General features: G+C 56.7%; 1 protein-coding gene across 1 annotated transcript in view; it reads left to right on the top strand.

The window, feature by feature from the left end:
• Window positions 1-13,948, top strand: part of DPP6 (dipeptidyl peptidase like 6) — a 545,484-nt gene extending 531,536 nt beyond the window's left edge. The window contains exons 17-22 of the mRNA XM_081800883.1: window positions 4,317-4,469; window positions 7,073-7,184; window positions 8,926-8,984; window positions 9,857-9,929; window positions 10,012-10,085; window positions 12,083-13,948. Of these exons, the coding sequence (XP_081657009.1) occupies window positions 4,317-4,469; window positions 7,073-7,184; window positions 8,926-8,984; window positions 9,857-9,929; window positions 10,012-10,085; window positions 12,083-12,229 (618 nt within the window). The 3' untranslated portion in view covers window positions 12,230-13,948. The remainder of the gene's footprint in view (window positions 1-4,316; window positions 4,470-7,072; window positions 7,185-8,925; window positions 8,985-9,856; window positions 9,930-10,011; window positions 10,086-12,082) is intronic.
• Window positions 13,949-18,775: the final 4,827 nt, after the last annotated feature.

The raw sequence follows: 18,775 nt of genomic DNA, 5'->3' as shown, positions 1-18,775 counted from the left end.
GCAGTGGAGGGGACAGGATGCATGGGGAGGTAGGACAGGGCTAGATTGTGAGACACCGCCCACAGCATGCTAAGGAGTTGCTTCGTGCCCTGTAAGCAGCAGAGTTCTGCAGGAGGTTTTTAAGCAAGGAGGTGGCAAGGTGAACTTTATTTTTCAGAACTGTAATTCTGGTAGCGATGTAGCAAATTCTGTGGGTCAGCGTTCTGGCCCTCAAACTGAGTAGTTTGAGGTGAGATGAATAAAAGTGCATGTTTGCAGAGGCATGGGCAGGGTGAGGGAGACCAGGGAATGGTGCAGTGCCCTAGGGCTAGCCACACAAAAGCAGGAGCCACCACGGACCCAGGAGAGGACCTGGGCCAGGGAGAGGGAGCACCTGACAGGGGCTGTGCAGGGAGGGAGCCAGGACCAGTGCCCCGACAGCTCCTCCCTCCCGCCAGGACTCCCCACTGGCCGAACCCACCAGAAGCCGAGGATGTGGGAGCCACTGTCACTGTTCATACTGCTCATCCTCGGAGCCACTGAGCACAGGGGAGCCCCGTGGACAGTGAGTGGAGGGGAAGCAGGAGGAGGCAGCCCACACGAGGACGAAGAAGGAAGAGGGTGGGGACATGGAGGAAAATGGTCCTGGCCCCGGGGGCTACGGGGCTGTGGCCTCATGACTACCAGAAACCGTCCAGCAGGTGGGACGACTGCCTCAGGCCATAGGTGGGGAAGCTGCAGTCCAGAGAGGGTCCAGGCTGGACCTGCCAGAAGAGGGGCACAGTCCCGACCAACTGGGCGGGAGCACGGCCTCCAGGAGTGGGAGCATGCGGGGAGGTGGAGGGCGCCTGGGAGGCATTTTGGGGGCAGAGTCCCCCAGACTGGGTAAGTGGATGAACGTGGAGCCGGAGCTGGCCGAGGGGCAAGCTGGGCGAAGCTCAGCCCCTCACGGCGGTGTGTAGCCCCATGGCACAGAGTGGGACAAAGGCACTGGCCAAATTTCTTCCCCCACCCTCGTCGGCTCCTCTTCCTTGCCAAATCAAGCCTCTGGCTGTGGGCTCCCTCCGTTCGGAGGGTGCCGTGGCACCTCTGGAAGCTAGGGTCCCCGAGAACGGTGCCTGGGTGGACTTAGCGGGAGATTTCGGCAGGGGCTGTCTGTGAAGGGTGCCAGGGCAAGGGTGCCACCAGGCTGCAGTGGAGTCTGACACCAGGGCAGGAATGGAGGACCAGGTGGGAAGGGGGTCTCCTGACGGGGAGCCCATTGCTGAGAGAGCCACTGGAGGACCCCCTGCCAGGCAGCCGAGGCCTAGCTGTAGGGCCCTGCTGTGCTCAGTGGCTGGGAGCACCGCTTGGATGGCATGGACACTGTGGAGGGTCAGAGGATGTGCCCACTGGGGGTCATCAGCCCCCTCAGGGCAGGTTGTCTGAAGGGAGACGGGAGGGCACACAGTGTGCAAACTCGCACCCTGTCCCCCCGCCTGAAGTTCCACGCAGCCCCACAAACAGCCCTGCTCGCCCAGGACCCTGCGCGGCCACCCGTGAGGTGTTCTCTTGACCTCCTGTCCCACCCACTCTGACCAGCTCCCGGCTTCTCCAAGGCTGCCTCAGCAGGGACCGCACCAGTCAGCGGGCACGCATCCCATCATGCCACATCATCAGTGCTGCCCCCACGTCACCGTGTCAGCCCGCCTCCCCCAGCTTCCAGGCTCCAGCTTCTAGAGGCCCGGAGCCCTGTCCCGCCGGGGCCTCTGCAGACCAGCGTGGAAACGAACTCAGGACATGCTCTGTAAGGAAAGACACCTGATGGATTCTGCTTCCGCTCTTGCGAGGCCTCAGACCACCCCAGGAATAAAAAGTGCTCCCTGCGTATGAAATTGGGCTCTCCCTGATCTTGGGATTCCACTGTTGACCAGAAGAAAAATCATCACATGGGAATTGCTGGGTTCGTTGGTGAAAATACAGGTACAAGATAACAAAAATATTTGATGTTAGAAAAAACAGCCACCCTTGGAAGATTCCAGAGTACTTTATAAATGAGGGTCATTATCAAGATTTCTGGCATTTAGATAAGGAAGTGAGTCACTAGGTAATTAGATGAAGGGGTTGCCAAAGACCCAAGGCTGCCTGCGGACTTGGAAGGAGGGCTGAGAATGGAAATTCAAGGTATTTTACAGGTTGGAATGGAGCCCTTAATGCTGCACATGGCTCACTCCACTCTCCGTGGTCCCCACAGACTGCTACATGGATCCCAGCAAATGTAATCCAGATGTCTGGCCCCGGGGCAGAATCCTCATAGGACCAGGTGGACCAGTTGTGAAAACAGCTGGCTGAGCCAGACCATTTCAACAGATGTTCCCAAAAGCGCTTCTGCGTATCAGGGATTTGGGTCACGAGGAGAAAGTGGAGGAACTTGGAGAAAGGTCTGCACTCCTTCCAGATATGTGGACATGCCCACGAAGCTCTGTACGTAGCCCAGGACAGGGTGTGTGTGTACATGTGAGTACCCTTCCATATCCCAAGCCTGGCAGATGTGATTCAAAGCCAGCCAGGTTATCCTATAACACCTGCACAACGTTTTTAAAAAGCAAATGTATGACAGTGCTCCGTGAGTTTCCTAGAGCTAGCACAGCAAAGGTGAGGCACGGGCAGGGCCTCGCTCCCTCCGAAATCTGTCGGGGATGTACCTTCCCCGCCTCTTCTAGCTTCTGGTGGTGCCAACAACCCTTGTGTCCCTTGGCTTTGCAGACACGGGACTGTGATCTTCCTTCTTAACATGGCGCTCCTCCTGGGTCTCTGGGTCTCTCCTCTTCTAAGGACACCAGTCATACGGGATTAACAGCATTAAGTCTAACCTCGTCTTAACTACCTACATCTGATGACCTTATTTCCAAATACGGTCACACTCTGAGGTTTTAGGGGTTAGGATCTGACTGTAATTTTCGGAGGCTAACCCATAACCACTGTCTAAATCAACAACAGATTCCCTTGCCCTACCTGCCCCCTCCCCCAGGCCTGTTTGGCAGAGGCAAGCACTCCCAACCGTCCGTGTTCCTGAACACAGTTCTCATTACTGCATGAGCTCCCATCTCGTGATGTGGTGGCAGGTGAGGATTTAGCAATTCTGCAGCCCCCCATCATGTCTCGTTAGATCAGTATTTGGGGGTGCAGGACCATGATAGACACTGCTCACTACGGAGCACGTCGCCCACTCCGTGCCCCACCTTCGTCTGCATCTTTTAGTTCGGGAAGTGTTGCTTTGTCTTTCACTTGAGAATCTTTCTCTGGACCTATTCATAGTATCTCCCACTTGTTCCTGAATCCTCCTCACACTCCTATTAGTAGTCCTGTTCAAATGCTGAAACATTCTCATAATCTGTCGATTCCAACCTTCTCTTTCCTGCTTCTGTGGGGCTGGTGGTCTCTAGGCCCGACTTCGGATGTTCCTTCATGACTTTCCTCCATTGGGAAAGTTGGGGACGGTGTTGCTCCAGGCTGGGGAGGAGGGCTGGTCCTCAAAGAGCTGGCTCTGAGGGCTTGGTACCCAGAGTGTTACACTCTGTTCCGGCTGAGAAGGGCAGTTATCAGTGATGGGGTGGCTCCAGCCAGCGAGCACAACCCAGAAAACAGAAGCAAGGGAATAATCACCAAGAAGTAGACAGAAACAGGAGAAACAGGGCTGTGCAGGGAGGGGCTCTGGTGGGGGCGGCGGGGGGCATGTATGTACACGTGGAAGGAAGCAACTCACTGAGACCCAGGAAGCAGCCGGTCATCTGCCAGCAGGTGGCAGGACTCCCGCTGCTGAATTAGGGTCCAGAAACCAGAAAGATGCCTGTCATGTTGTGGGTAAACAGGGGATGCTAGGGGAAAGTGGTAAGAGGTTGGCAAGGGCAAGGCGGGACCCGGGCAGCGCCAGCAGGGGCATCAAGCTGCTCGCGTCCAAGGCAGGAAGCACAAGGCAGGGGCCCCCAGCCAGGAGTTGGGGACAAAGGACACTTGCAGGTGTGGTGAGTGCCCAGCGCCTGACTCCAAGCCCCTTAGCACAGAGCCAGGGTCTGTTCTCCAGGCTGATCCCGGAGGACACTCCTAGAGTCTGCGGTGGTTGGGGGTCACACGGTCCAAGTGAGGGGCAGATTGTAGCAGAGGACAGGGACCCCACGGTGCCTGGTCTCCAGAACGGCCTCGACTACTTTGCATTCCTGGCTTTCGGTCGGCAAGTTTGACAGACCGGACAGTTCTTGCAAGGGTACTTTGAGGCTTTCAACATGGACATACTGCCCATGCACTAAATAAAGAAAAGCAATAAACAATGACATTCGAATTCCAGCATTTCCTTCAAGTGGAGGTTTTCGTGCTTGGAATGGCCAGAAGCTCGGCTCTGGGCCACAGTGCAACCATGGTGTTCACTCACTCGCCCCTCTCTTCTTTGGCCTTGCAGGATGATGCTGAAGGAGCAATACATTGACCAGGCACGTGTGGCCGTGTTTGGGAAGGTGAGCCTGCGCCGAGCTTTGTCGGAGCACCCCGTGCCCCTGTCCGAGGGCACTGCCCGGCCCATCACCCAGCCCCGATCGGATTTGTTCAGAATGTCTCTGGTCTGACACTGTGAGAGCAATGACTTGATTAAAAACGAGAGGGTGGACGCCGAGTGATTCCAGCGAGGGGGGCCCTCATTTGACCAGCTCATGTATCAAAGTGTCTTCCTACATTATGTGGAAGGAAAGAGAGAGAAGCCAGATCCTGTGAGAACACTTTATTAGGTTCCTAATTCCTTTTCTTACAGAAGCCATAGTGCCTGGTGTGGTACCCCAGGAAACAAGGGTAGGCAGGGTCTTGATTCCTGTGTATCTCCACGTGCAGTGGCCATGTTAATTTACCAGGTTTGCCGACATGGAAGGAGGGGAGGAGGCTGTTCCCTCTCCAAAGGCGTCCCCATGTCCATGGGCTGTAGCTCATGTGGTGGAGGCCCAGGGCTGTGGGTCAGGTCCGTGGGGCCACCTACCCCCCACCCCCATTCTTAGACAGCCTGGATCCATGGCCTCTTGATCTCAAGGGAGTGAGGCACAGATGGATGGACACAGATCCGTCTCCCTCCCGAGAGAACGATCAGAGCACAGGCCGTCCAGAGGCACCTCGCAGGGACCTCACGGCAGGTGGAGGCTTGAACAGGTAATCTTAAGACTATCTCTTATGTCATCGCCTCTGGAACCTCCACGTGCAGCGTTCTCGGAGGGCAGTGTACATTTGAGACGTAGTGATCCCAGAAAGCCTCCTGGAGCCCTCCCACAGTCCCCTTGGCACCTCCCGAGTTGAGGCGGTGGAGGGGAGGGCTTCTTTCCGAGGCTGAGGGACAGACCAGAGAGTGGGCGCAGAATCCTAGAGGCTCCAGTCCATGGTGGTAGAAACCCACTCGCTGCCCGTGAGGGGCTCAGAGCCAATGTGATCATTCGTAAGTGTAACTTTGGGTGTCAGTGTTTATCACCCATCTGTACCCACATGGGAAGGGTGGACTGCCGGGCCAAGGCAGGGACCCTTGGCCTGGGCCCGTCTCTGGTCAGGGCTCACTCCCCCTCAAGCACACACGTAGCCTTCTCAGACCGGCTGCTTTCACCAAGTAATATGCATTCAGGGTTCTTTTCATGGCTCGAGAGCTCATTACTGCTCAGCACTGAATAATATGCCAAGGACACCGCTTACATGTACACTCACCTGCTTCCAAGTTTGGACACTTACAAATACAGCTCATATGATCCTCCATGTACAGGTTTTTGTGTGCATATAAGTTTTCAACTCCTTTGAGTAAATACCCAGGAGGGTGGATTGCTGGATCATATGGTAAAGAGTATGTTTCATTTTGTAGGAAATCGCCACACCGTCTTCTAAAGTGGCTGCCCCATTTGGCATCCCCACCAGCAGTGAGTGACGGACGGGTCCTGTTGCTCCCCATCCTCACCACCGTTTGGTGTTGTCAGTCCACGCTTTTTCGGAAACAAGTGGCGGATGACGTGTGAGGACTTACCGATTCCATTGACAATGACAGTTATCAACTAGAAACCAAAATGACGCTTTTATTGTCATTAAGACAAGCTATCCATGTTCTATGGAAGGAACGGTATTAAATGATCATGTAACTAACATGTAGGTCCTAAACGATTCATTCCACAGTGAGGTTGGCATGGCCTGGGCTGCACACACAGTCTCCATCAGGTGTATGGCTTTCCACACTCGACCCTCCCACCCCAGCACACACATGCACGCACATACACCCCAGCACATGCACACACACTCCCATTCACACACACACCCCAGCACACACACTCCCATACACACATGCACACACACACCCAGCACACACACAACATCTTTAACAGCCCCCAAGCCCCCAGGAGAACATACCTGGTTCCCTTGAGGCTTCGCTCCTGCCCCTTCCCACGTTTGCTCATCGCAGTTTCCCATCTGTGTCCTGTCCCCTTCGGTGCTTTCGGGAGACCGAGCACATCGGAGCCAAGCAGCTTCGAAGGTGCCCGTGGTAGGTAATGTGTCACGTGTACTCTCTCTGGAAGGCCCTGGTTGAAGTAGGGGTCTTGCGTGTCAGCCCCAAGGTAAGGGCACTATAGGACTTGAAGGAACTGCCACATGTCCAGCGCCCACATGGACGCCTGTCTCCGCAGGCCCTGAGCCAGACTTCCTGGCCGACCGGTACCTGAGCCCTCTGATACAGGTTCCTTGGTGGCCCTCCCTCGAGACCACCTTAAGTGGCTTGGCTTGGCTGGAGATGGGAAGGCAGCAAACGCGCTGCAGGGAAAGGCTGACTTGGAAGGGGCTTGATGACACCCCGACATGCACCCAGCACATCCTAGCCCACGGCCACGGCTGCCCTCACGCATCCTCTGCACATCGCCCGACACTAGGCCCCAAGAGAGGAGGCGTGCGTCCCATGTAGCTAGTTGGGATGGTGATTTGCCTTTCATCTTGTTTACTTTTTAACAGAAACTTTGTGAAGATGGTTGTGGAGTCACTGATCTTACCCCTGAGGCTGTTTTCCTGAGGGCATCACTAACACTCCGCCTACTCACCCCCTTTCTCTCTCTCCCAGGATTATGGCGGGTACCTGAGCGCTTACATCCTCCCGGCAAAGGGGGAAAATCAGGCTCAGGTTTTCACCTGTGGCTCTGCTCTCTCTCCAATCACGGACTTCAAGCTCTACGGTAACGGTCTTGACGCCGCAGACCTGGCCCCGTGCCTCCCTTCTCACCGCGCTCCCGCCTGCCACCCCCCGCTCCGCACACCCCCCGTGGAGGGGAAGCCACAGGGGCCGTGCAGCTAACGAGGAACCTGGAGAGAAGCCTCGGGGCCCCCTGCCGTAGCGGCCACGGAGGAGCCTCGCGTGCATGCAGACAGGAAGGGGCCGGCTGCGGTCCCGCTGGGGCCGCGTTCCCCCTGCCCCCAGAATCTGGGCAGGGGCGCTGCCCGGGCTCTGGATCCGGGGCCTGGGGGTGTTCGGGCAGGGATTCCGTGATGAGGGCTTAGGGGCTGAAGGGGCTGCTGCTTGGTGGCGTTCAGGTGCAGACCTGGCAGCTGAGCTCTGCTCTGCCTCCACCCGCCCTCCTCCTGGTGGGGCAGGGAGCACCTGGCCAGCACCTTGCCCGTCTAACGGGCAGGACTCAGGCCTGGGACGGGGCATCAGGATGGCTGGCCGTGGGGACCAGTCGGGGGGCAGGCCTCCCAGGTGTGGGAACCGGACCTTTGTCAGGCACCGCCCTGGCTCTTTGGTCACAGTTTTGGGATTCCAAGCTCCCTACATTGTCCCGGTCAGCTGGCCCCTTTTCTCTCAGTGTGAATGGTTTTGTGACATTCGTGCTTTTTTTTTTTTAAATGTGTGGCGAGGTATTCCTTGTGGACTTTGAGAACTCGCTTTTGGGCCGAGGCTGGGAGGCCCTGGGAGGCCAGGCTATTAACCCCAGCTACGCTGCACAAAGCAGCACTGGGTAATGGGATCAGAAATGGAGAGGGCTTCTTGTCCATGGTCGGCCAAGCCTACGAGTACCTGGCCGCACCCGCCCCGCTGCCCCAGCTCAGCAGCCCGGGCCTCACAGGGTCCAGCAGCCCTCAGCCCCTGGCTCCTGTAGCCAGAGTGCTCACAAAAGATGCACTGAGGCTTCCGAAGTGCTCTAATGCAAACTTCACCTCACAGTCCTATAAGAACGCTCCTCATTCAACATTTTAATGACTTAAAATTAATTTTCCCATGGGGAGACATGTAGCATATTTCATCTTTTTTAAATTCAGTGAGACTCCTTTAATTTTTTTAATCATGCTATTTCAAATTTGCCTGATTTGAATGCACGTAAATGTACCATCCTACACCTTGGCTGGTCACAGTGCCCCAGACAGGGAAATCCTCCACTGTCTCTTCCCCTTAATTAAGGATGTCCCTGCAACTTGCAGAAGCCTTTGGAGCTCCTTCCATCCTGACTTTCCTGACAGGGTAGACACCAGCTCCTCACCCAGAACCTGGACCCGGAGCCAGGGTTTTGGCTGGAACAGGACATGCCTAGCCTTTAAAAAAGAAAAAAAAAAAAAAAAAAAAAACAAATCCTGATGAAAATCTGCTCTTTGGGATTTGTTGCCCTTCCTATATGTTGGAACGAAGTTGGGGGTGGGGGCTGTCATCCTGTTTACTGAGGATTCAGATGCTCTGTTTCACTTGATTAAGGTTCGCTATATTGCTTAAAACCCAGCCACTTGCTGTAGCATATTTGAATGTCACTACGGTGCTGATTACCTGGGCAAAGACCTGCAGGTTGAGGGGTGTTTTAGAAACAAACGTTTGCCCTGCAGATGAGTGCACAGCCCCACCCCCAGCCCCATACCAAGGGCGCCCCCCACGTCTGGGGGCTCTGCACCCACTCGCCTCAGGTAACCCTGCCTTCCTCTGCTTGTGTCCAGCGTCTGCGTTTTCTGAGAGGTACTTGGGCCTCCACGGACTTGACAACAGAGCATATGAGGTAGGTGTGGGCACCCCCGCCTCCTGGCGGAATGGGGAATTGAGTGAGATAGGTCCCGCCCCTCTGGCCTTGGCCCAACTCTGGGACCCACACTCCCTCCCTGGGCCCACTGTGCTCTCCGCCTCCCCCACCAAACTCACTCTGAGAAGACCCTCCTCCAGCCTGTGAACCGAGGGGACCAGGGCCTCTCCCGGGCCCGTCCGGTTTCCCTCTCTGGCACCCGAGGGGCATGGAGGGGAGTTAGGGAAGTCCTTGGATGGATGGAGGGTCTGTCCCAGAATCCACAGTCGTTGGGCACTGATGACTGCCGGTCCCCTTCCCCAAGGCTGGTTCCACTTTGGGAAAATAAGCCATTGATTGGGCGACAGAAAGTCCTCTGATGTCACCTGCTCCGTCATAGCCACTGAACTGACTCAGTGTGGGTGTCACATGGGGTGTTTCTTGGCTGGCCACAGAATGAGGCCACACTTCTGCTGCGGGGGGCGGGGGACTGGCTTCGGAGCCGGAATCCGTGCTCGGACCGCGGGATCGTGGGGCCAGGTGTCCTCTCCTAGTGGCACCGGCTGGAATGAGAGCCCCCTGAGGCCACCGGCCGCGGGTGAAAGAGCTCCTGTGCTCCCTTCTCTTCCACCCCTTCCTCCTCCTCGGGGGCACCCCGGCAGGGCAGCTGAGATCTTCCTCCTCCTCGGGGGCACCCCGGCAGGGCAGCAGAGATGCGCTGTGTGCTTCCCTCACACGGAAAGCCCACCACCACCCCATCCTCCCGAGACTGGCCCCAGGACCCCCACTACCTTCTCAGTCGGGTTCAGTACGAACCCCTCGCTAGCGGCTAGAGGCCCACCAACTCTGTCCTCTTGCCCCCGCATGTGCAGATGACCAAGGTGGCACACCGCGTGTCGGCGCTGGAAGAACAGCAGTTTCTGATCATTCACGCAACCGCGGACGGTAAGGACCAAGGATGTCACTTCGCAGCATCACCCTGATGGTGTTAGGGGTTTAACCGGTCCTTTCCTCTTTTTTTTAACAGAAAAAATCCATTTCCAGCACACGGCAGAACTCATTACACAACTAATTAAGGGGAAGGCTAATTACAGTTTACAGGTACAGTATTTGCACGTCTCTGCTCCACACTTGGAGAGAGACATCCTTTCCGTGGAAAAAGAACTGATTGGTATTCAGTTCATCCCATTTCTGCAGACGCACCTGTGTTACGGTTGTCAGAGGCGGGCAGGGGCGCATCGGGCCAGACGAATTGGCACATGCTTATTTTCTCTAGTAATTGACGATGATCGCACGGTTCTGCACTCGAGCTGTGCGCAAACCCCTTTAGGTCTCCACCGCCCCCCGCCTCCAGGCGGTGAGCAAGGCCAAGACAGGCACCGCTCCTCCGCAGTGAGGCTGGTGGCGTCCCTGCGGGTGAGGATGGGGCCGTTGTCCCAGTGTTGATGAGAGCAGCATTCTGGGGGATTTGGGGGGCTTTACATGTGCAGGTCCTGAGCCTTCTCCACTAGCCTCCCTCTGGACAGCACCCCACATTCACTAAATTCTGGCAGAACGTTCCAGAATCATCTGTGGCTGAGCATCAGTTAGAGGACTACCCTTCCCACGAAACAAACTCACAGCCTTGTTTTCACGGGCATCAAGTACTAAGCAGCTCAAGTCTGGGCTCCTTCCAGCAATGCACAGTTTCGCTTCTAGAAACATCTTCCGTTTCCTTCCTGACCATGGGTTCCTTTGGCAAGACACGCATGACCCCGATGGTCTTTCAGGTCTAGACATAAATGGGAGATTTCCTCCACTGGGAACCTGTCCCTCAGCGCTAGCCCTGGCACGGACTGCTGCCTGCCTTCTGTCCTGAGCTCCTGGCCTTGCCGCGTCGCCATCTTGGAGGGTCAAACGTGGGCTGGGCCAGTCAGGGGAGCTTCCTGCAGGGCGGGGATTTGGCCTGAGTGTTGATGAATGGGGAAGGAAGAACTTGGTTAATGTTACCTTCGAGCTTGCTTCTGAAAGTGTTCAGATCGTAGTAAAGCTGATAGCTGCCGTGGTTAAATACATTCTAGACACATAATGCAGCCGTGGCAGGTTAAAAGGTAAATCTCCACGTGCTAATGTGGATCACTCCCCCAGGTGTAGACCAAGCTAAACCAGCAAGATTTTGAGCAAGATGCACTGTAGACCACACTCGAGACAGTAAAGGGACCCCAGCCCAGTGCCATGCCTCCAGGCACAGCAAATGTCTGCACAGATACTCAGTGAATTTGTGACAGTGATCAACTCCAGGGAAGGGCATAGGGACTGGGGACCTAGAGAGGGAGAGGCGTGCATCCTACCTCGTGTCCTTTTGGACTATAGACATTTTAATGTCTATATAACAGCTCCATTCCGTCATTAATAAATACTCTAAAATAAAGGTGAACACCATCCTCCAAAGACATAGAGGAAGACGGGATTCCAGATGCTGGGGGCAGCCTGGCATCATGGAAACAACGTGGGCTTCCAGGTCCTTTAGACTTGGCCTTGAGTGCCTGCCCAAACAGGTTCTGTTGTGTGAAAATGGTGCCTCACGCCTAGGGGACGGGGGCCGTCACTACACTCAGTCCCTGTGTCGTGGTCTGACTCTAACCACTTCACAGGGAGTCTATCACTGAATCCTCACAGAGCTTTATGAGCTGGGTTCTATTATGATGCTCATGTCCACTTGGCACAACTGGAAACTGAGGCTCGGTGAAGTTACCTGCCCACGGTCCCGGGGTGAGGCAAATGCCGGCCAGGGTTGTGGGGACAGTGCAGAATTCTTCCCATGTCTTTGGGTCCTGGTCCCGGGAGACCTGGGCCGGAGCCTCTGTACAGAGTCTGTTGAACAGAACGTGATCTCGTTTAGCCAGCCGATGCCCCGCGAGCCCACCGTGCCCGGCAGAGCCTCCCAGCAAAGGCGGGGCTGACGCCTGCCCTGGAGCGGTTTAGGAAATCCGTTTTGCAGGCTGAAATGGAGCCGTGGGTGCGTGGTGTCCCGGCTGTGCTGGGTTAGAGTCCCACGAGGGTCCCTAGGCCCCCGGGGGCCGCTGCTGGCGAGTAACGTCTCCCTGCCCTCCCTGCAGATCTACCCAGACGAAGGCCATTACTTTCACAGCGCTTCCCTCCACCAGCACCTGTTCCGATCCATCATCAGCTTCTTCGTGGAATGCTTCCGCATTCAGGACAAGCTGCCCACGGCCACAGCGAGAGAGGAGGAGGAGGAGGACTGAGCCGGAGCCAGCCCTGAGCACCCCGGCGGAGGAGGGGGGCCCTCCTAGAACAGTGTGCAGCTGGGACCCTCCTCCCTCCCCCGCAGAGGCGGGGGCGGGGGCGAGAAGCGTGACTTCCCATAGCATGTGTGTCTTGCGTCCCGAAGGCGGGTTCGCTTCGGAATTCGGCTCCTTCCCAGGCCGAGACGCGTCATCGCTCACCAGGGCTCCCAGGCACCTGGAGCCGCCGCGGCCTCGCCTCCTCCCGGCCCCTCCCCGAGGAACAGAGCAGAGGTTGCCGTGAAGAGCCCGGCCCTCGTACCCACGCCACGCGCAGCAGCGCTCAGGCGCACCCTCGCCAGTCCGTCCGTCCGTCCGTCCGTCCGCCATGACCGCGCCGTGGAGACCACTATAGCACAATTGTTTTAACAGGACTCGTCCGTAGATTGGCTTGCTCCTCTCTGTAACTAGGAGATTCGGCATTTTAGGGGCTGTACAGAGTATTACTGTAGCTAATGCTAATGGTTAACCTTATGGAATTAATTCGTATTTTTCTATGGTTTTTACCTGACACTGTCTCCGGTCATGGGGTGGTTTTGCTGTGCTTGCTTGCTTTCTTGCTTTCTTGCTTTCTCTCTCCTTTCTTTCTTTCTTTCTTTCTTTTTTTTGGCTTTGTTTTGCTTTGTGTTCGGTCAATGTGTAGGCTTTGCACTCGTTTGATAAAGAAACAGATCAGAAATAACTAACTGCTCTCTCCTCAAGATTGTCGTGAGACTTCGTGGAGAAATTTCAAAAAACTGGGGGGGAGAAGACATCCAATACCATTCACTAAAAAAAAGTCATCAATAAAACTTCTTTCCCCCAAAGCTGCATTAGGATTTGGCTTAGATTCACACGATCTCCGTTTGTCTTGAAGCCCATCCTTTTCCCCCTTGATAAGTTGTTGAGGCTTTTCAGATGGCATTTGGTTAAAAAAAAAGCAAGAAAAGACAAAGGGTCGACTCCGCCCCCGAGTCTGTCGCGTGTGCAGGGGACAGGCGTCCTGCGGGGACGCGTGGGTGTGTGCGGCCGCCTCCCGCCCTGGGGACGGCTCAGTGCCCTCAGCACCGCGTGCAGGCAGCCTGTCAACGTGAAGGAGGTCCCCTGACCGGATGTGCAGCTGGCGCCCCGGTGTATATTCCGTTTTGTTGTGCATAGGGACCGGATCGGCGCTGCCCCCGTCGGCTCTCACCGTGTCGCCTGCATGCCGACACTCGGTGGCTGACCTGCACTCCCCACAAGTGCGAGGGAGAAACCCATCCGTCACTGCTGTTTCCTTTGGAGCTTGTCGACAACCTGAATGTCAGTACTGACGTCTCCAGCTTCCGGTCCTGCCGGGGGGTCCTCGACGTCCCGTCAGCAGAGAAGATTTGTCCATGTAGCTTTTTGGCATTTGGGGGTTTGGGTTGCATCCACGTGAGTTCTGGATGTCAGTTGCGGTTGGCGCAGTTGGAAGGTCTCCATCACGGATTTGTTCAGGCGAGACGTCACTGCGTGTGAAAAGGACCAGCACGTGAGCGGCAGGACCCACTCTGAATGCCACGTGACCGTGTTTTCGCTTTGTCCGTGGGCTTGACCCACTGCAAAGCCAGCGAGGCCTGACAGGGGAAGCCAGCCTTGGCCGCGAGATCTGGCAGGGGGAACGTGAGAATGTGGCATGGTAGTGTTTGTTCATCCACGGAATAAAACATTATTTTACCACTCGGATAGCTCTTTTCTTGCTTATCCTCCACCACCCCTCCTTAGAAAGTGTGCAAAGCTTGACGTCTTTTAAAGTGCTTATTGAGCCCTACCCAAGACAAGACGCACATCCCCAAGAGCCTCCTGGTGTGCAGCAAGTAAGAACCAGATCCATGGCGGCAGGGTATCGATAGCAAGAAGGATAGGACCGACCAAATAGATCCAAGTCCCAAGTCAACCAGAGAAAATGAATTTGAGTTGGGTCTTTCGGGTTTTAGGCTGAAGACAGAGATATTCCCTAACACCAAGAACAAAATTGGCTCTCAGTTGAGACTGTAACGTGGCCCGCTAGAAAACTCTAGAAAAACCTCCATGTGTTGGGGATTCCTCTTTGGCATCTCCTAGGACGTGGGCTCCCACATTCTCAGAGGTGTGCATGTGGGGGGCTCTCTCCCCACTGGCCTGAAAACACACCCCTCCCTCTCCTGCCTGACCTAGCAGTCCCAGAATGATTTTGTGATGGGCTGATTGCCTTCTGGAAGCCCCTGTTGAAACCCCAGTGTCAGAGAGAGACTAGAGGGGCATTTCAGAGACTCCCTTGGCCCCCCCTCCATTAGCACACCGTGTGAGCTCTTAAGATAATCACAGGAGAGCCCGGGAAGCCTGGTGAGAGACTGGATATGCAGACAGGAATGTCCAGATCATATATAAATGCAGAATTCCGACCCACAACACGCAGCCATCAGCCCCAAACGGCCAGATTTGATCGATAGGGGCCAGTTGCGCCCGCCTCCAGCTGAGAGCCAACGGGAAAGCCAGATCCACTCCCCCAGCCAGTCCTGTAGGATCCTGCTTCCAGTTAGCCGTCCCAGCATCCCCGTGCCCACGGCCCCCGGCGGGGCGCCCCGACCCCCTTTTTCCACTGTGAGGCTGTCCCACCCCATGCGTGCCTCTGCGTCCCCACCGAGCACGCACGACGGCCGCAGAGCCTGCGCTCCAGCCAGCTCTGAGCCAGCAGCCTCTGCTTCTCTCCCTTGGGTGGTGTCTGCTCAGGCTTCCAGAACAATATACAACAGGCTGGCGGCTTAACCAACGGGAATGTATTTCTCCCAGTTCTGGAGGCTGGGAGTCCAAGATGGAGGTGCTGGCCAATCGGTTCCTGGTGAGAGCTCTCCTCCTGGTTCCTAGACCTCATGGGCAGAGAGAGAAGGGGACGGGGCGGGGAGGGCACTCTCTCTTCTTCTAAGGGCACTAACTGCTTCATGGGGGTCCCACCTTCATGACCTCATCTAAACCTAATTACCTCCCCACCGCCCCACCTCCTAACACCACCACACCGGGGGTAAGATTTCAACATACGAATCTGGGGAGGACGTGGTCAGTTCCTGGCAGGGGGTCTGTGTTTATTTTCCTCCTGCCAGAGAGTAGGTGTTGGAGAGGAGTTGTCCCGGGGCGGGTGGGGGCCCTGGGGTCAGGAGGGGAGAGGGACGGGGAAGAGGGAGGACAGAGGGAGGAGGTGGGAGGATTGAGGCAGGGGTCCCCACCCCAGGGGGACTGCCTCCAAGTAGGGCTTCCCAGAGGGTCTGGATGGGCTCTTCTGCAAACCACAAGCTGCAAAACTGTCATTCACCAGCAGCCTCTCATCAGATAGGGGATCTAAAGCCCGGGGGGTCACGGGTGCTGCCCCCAAACCCAGGGGAAGTCAGCAGCAGCGCCCTGGGCCTCTTGCCCTCGCTGGGGTTTCTCGGGGTATCAGCCCCGTAGGCCAGGCCTCCAGGCCTCGCAGGTGCCTCTGGGGCTCTCCGCCTCCCAGCTTAGGGGTCCCAAGCCTCTGGCCAACACGGAGCCAGACTTGGTGGAAGTGGGTGTCGATGTCCAGGTCCTGGGCCAACAACGAACCCAGAGATGGGTCCAACTCCTGCTCAGTTCTGCCAGGCAGGGGGCCTGAGTCCCGCACGCTCTCTAGCACTGAGGACGATTGAAGGCACCTGCTTGCAAATCTGCCACCTGGTACAAATCCCTTTTTTTGGCACTTTCCTTCCCTAAAGCAAAAACCAAAACCGGACAAACTCCAACAGCCGTCGCCACTGTCTCCAAGCACCGAGCTGGGGACGGAGCGCTCTGCAAGTTTGGGGTGAGTCAGGAAGCACCATTCATCTCTCTGGCCGCTTCCTTCCTGGCCCGCAGGTCATCCCCTCCGTGCTTAACGCCAGCAAGGTCGGTCTTCCGAGGGCTCAGCAGTGTGGCATGGGGCGGGCGGGAGGCGGGGAAGCTGAGCCTTCTGCACCACTGCCCCATCCAACCCCGTCCTTGCGCCCCTGCCAAGCCTCTCGACGTCTCTGGGTCCCATTTTTCCACAGTAAAATAGAATAACAGCAACGGTGTTTGTGGCTGCACCAGGCAGCAGTGAAAATTCAGCAAAATGTACATGACGCACAAGGGGCCATGGAAAAGCGCAGGGAGCAGGAGAAATTCCAGAGATGCTGCCTTGAATCAGGAAAGGCCAAGGCTCTGGGCCGCACCTGCTGCCTGTCCTCCCCACCCGAGCCCTCCAAGGGTCCCGGGGATTCCCACGTGCAGACACAGGACACACAGGTGGACACACAGGAGCCTGAGCCCCGAGGTCTCACCGGTCCCACTCCCCTCCAGCTCTCTGGGCTGGGCCGACGCCCCTGCAGGGCTCCCGTTCCTGGCTTCCAGACAGGACAGGATGTTTGTAGGCATCTGGACCCAGGGCCTAGGTCCCCCCGGATTCCAGGTCAGGTGGGGCAGGGCCGGCTCATGGGGAATTCTGGAAGGCCATACTCTGGCTGACCAGGCCAGAGCCTTCACGTAGCACTTTAGCCCCATGACAAAGCAGCTGTTTCTAAAAGACCTGCGTCCATGGCCTGTCTTGTAGCCAATAATGAAAAACGTTTCTAACACTCAGGATGGCCTGCATGACCTCGGGTCCTCACTCCAATCACCTGAGGCCAAGGTGATGCTGGAGCAGCCAGATGGTCTCCTGGCCCAGGACGTGCCTGTAACGTGACTTCTGTCATTGGTGGTGCAGATCCCCTCTGTTGAACTTGTTTCTTTCGGTGATCTGATTCTTCCCCCACAAAGCACGGGGCTGCTTTATTTGGAGGAGAATAGATGGAGGAAGACGGCATCCGTCCTCTGCGCTGGTGGGTTCAGATCTCTGTAAGTGAAGTCCCACGTGGTCGTCAGCTCCAAGACGACTGGGGCCAGACAGCTGGAGCCAGCAGGGGCTGGAGGCCAGCACGAGGCCTGGCCAAGGGCCAGTGGGAATTGGGGTGCCTCTCCAGGGGACCTCCGTCTGGCTAGCTCAGGGCCTGGATGCCGGAGACACACATGAGGGGTGAGTCACTGCTGGTGATGTGGGAACATAGGGTTAAATCAACCTGCACTCACTTGATTTACTCCTCCCCAACCTCCCCAGACACCCTCCTGCCCCCCGCACAGCCACCTCCCAAATCTCCCAAAGATGGGCCAGTTTTGGTGACACAGCCAGGGCTCTGCCCAGAGGCTCAGAGGGTGAGCTTCTGGTGGTGAGGACGGTCAGCGCCCACCCCAGGGTCTTCACAGTATTCCGGGGAGGACAGCGTGCTGGCCATAGTGAAGGGGTATTTCTCACGGGGTTCCCTGAAAGAACACACAGTAAATGTCTCCTAACGGGCTTTTCCATCTGTGAAGTCACTTTCTTCATCAATACCTGAAGAAGTCCTGATTTGTCACAAGAAAGCCATCTTTAACCCCAACAACGGGGTTTAACAGGATATCCTGCCGCTCATGGAAAGTAAAATCCCCAGTAAGATTCTCGGAGGGCTGCGGGCTCTTGGCTGCGCACCATCACGGGCTCATGCCCCCCAGGAGGTCGTGGCCACACTCACCCACAGGCCCTCTGCCACCTCCCAGGACCGCTGGACAGGCGCAGTTCTGACGTCAGCGAGCGGGATTGCTGCTTGGGCCGGGCGTGCTGGGAGCGGCTTCCCGCGGGAGCTGCGGTGGCCGCTGGGCCTGGACCCGAGGGCCCGGCACCTGCTTCCCAGAAAGGACAGCTCCAATGAGGAGAGGACCGGGAGGTGGGGCCGGTGGCAGAACGCAAGCGTGGAGTCCCATGAGCCGTCTACTCTCCAGGTCTCTGCTGCCCTCGATCCTGGGGCAAGTGTCCTAACCTCTCAGAGCCTAATGCCTCTCCTTGGTGGAACATAGTCACTCAAAGGGACAACGATGTGAGCAACGGGTGGAAATTCCTAAAGTCATGCTTAGCCTGCAGTAACCAGTCCATAAAGTGGAACTAATGTTGTTCAGAACGTCTAGGATTTGTTTTTTTAAATCTTTAACCAAAAGAGCTGAAAAAGGCCTGACAATTTGCATTTCAACAGTTTCTTAAACTACATCCTGAAAAGTCTTTGGGAAACAGGTTTCCAGGCGCTGGAAGTGGGGCCTCTCTTCCCAGTCAGAAGTTCCGGAAACAGCTCGGTGGCCATGGACAGGCCACGTGAACTTTGGGGCTCCAGTCAATGGGCGATGTGCTGGCCGACCGAGGGTCCCTAAGCGGCTCCCAGCACGTGAAACGCGCCCTCCGTCAACGTGTGCAAGCCCCTCATCGCGCTAGTCCTGCTTCCCGCCAGGCTGGCAGGCGCTGGGCCCCGTCCAGCCCACACGCCTGAGAAGGCCCTGGGAAGCCTGTCCCCCGGCAGGTGCCCCCAGGGGCAGGACCAGGGCCTCCGTCCCCGCCGCGGAGGACAGAGCTCTCCCGCCAGCCCCGCCCCCAGCCAACCCCGCCCCCACCTCGTGCACCCACAGCGAGCCCCCCCCCGCCCCGCCCCGCAGCCCAGCCCT

This window comes from Leptonychotes weddellii, chromosome 12, assembly GCF_054177405.1.
Source record: "Leptonychotes weddellii isolate Sample4059 chromosome 12, ASM5417740v2, whole genome shotgun sequence".
NCBI classification, from domain to species: domain Eukaryota; kingdom Metazoa; phylum Chordata; class Mammalia; order Carnivora; family Phocidae; genus Leptonychotes; species Leptonychotes weddellii.
This window is presented reverse-complemented; position numbering and strand designations above follow the sequence as displayed.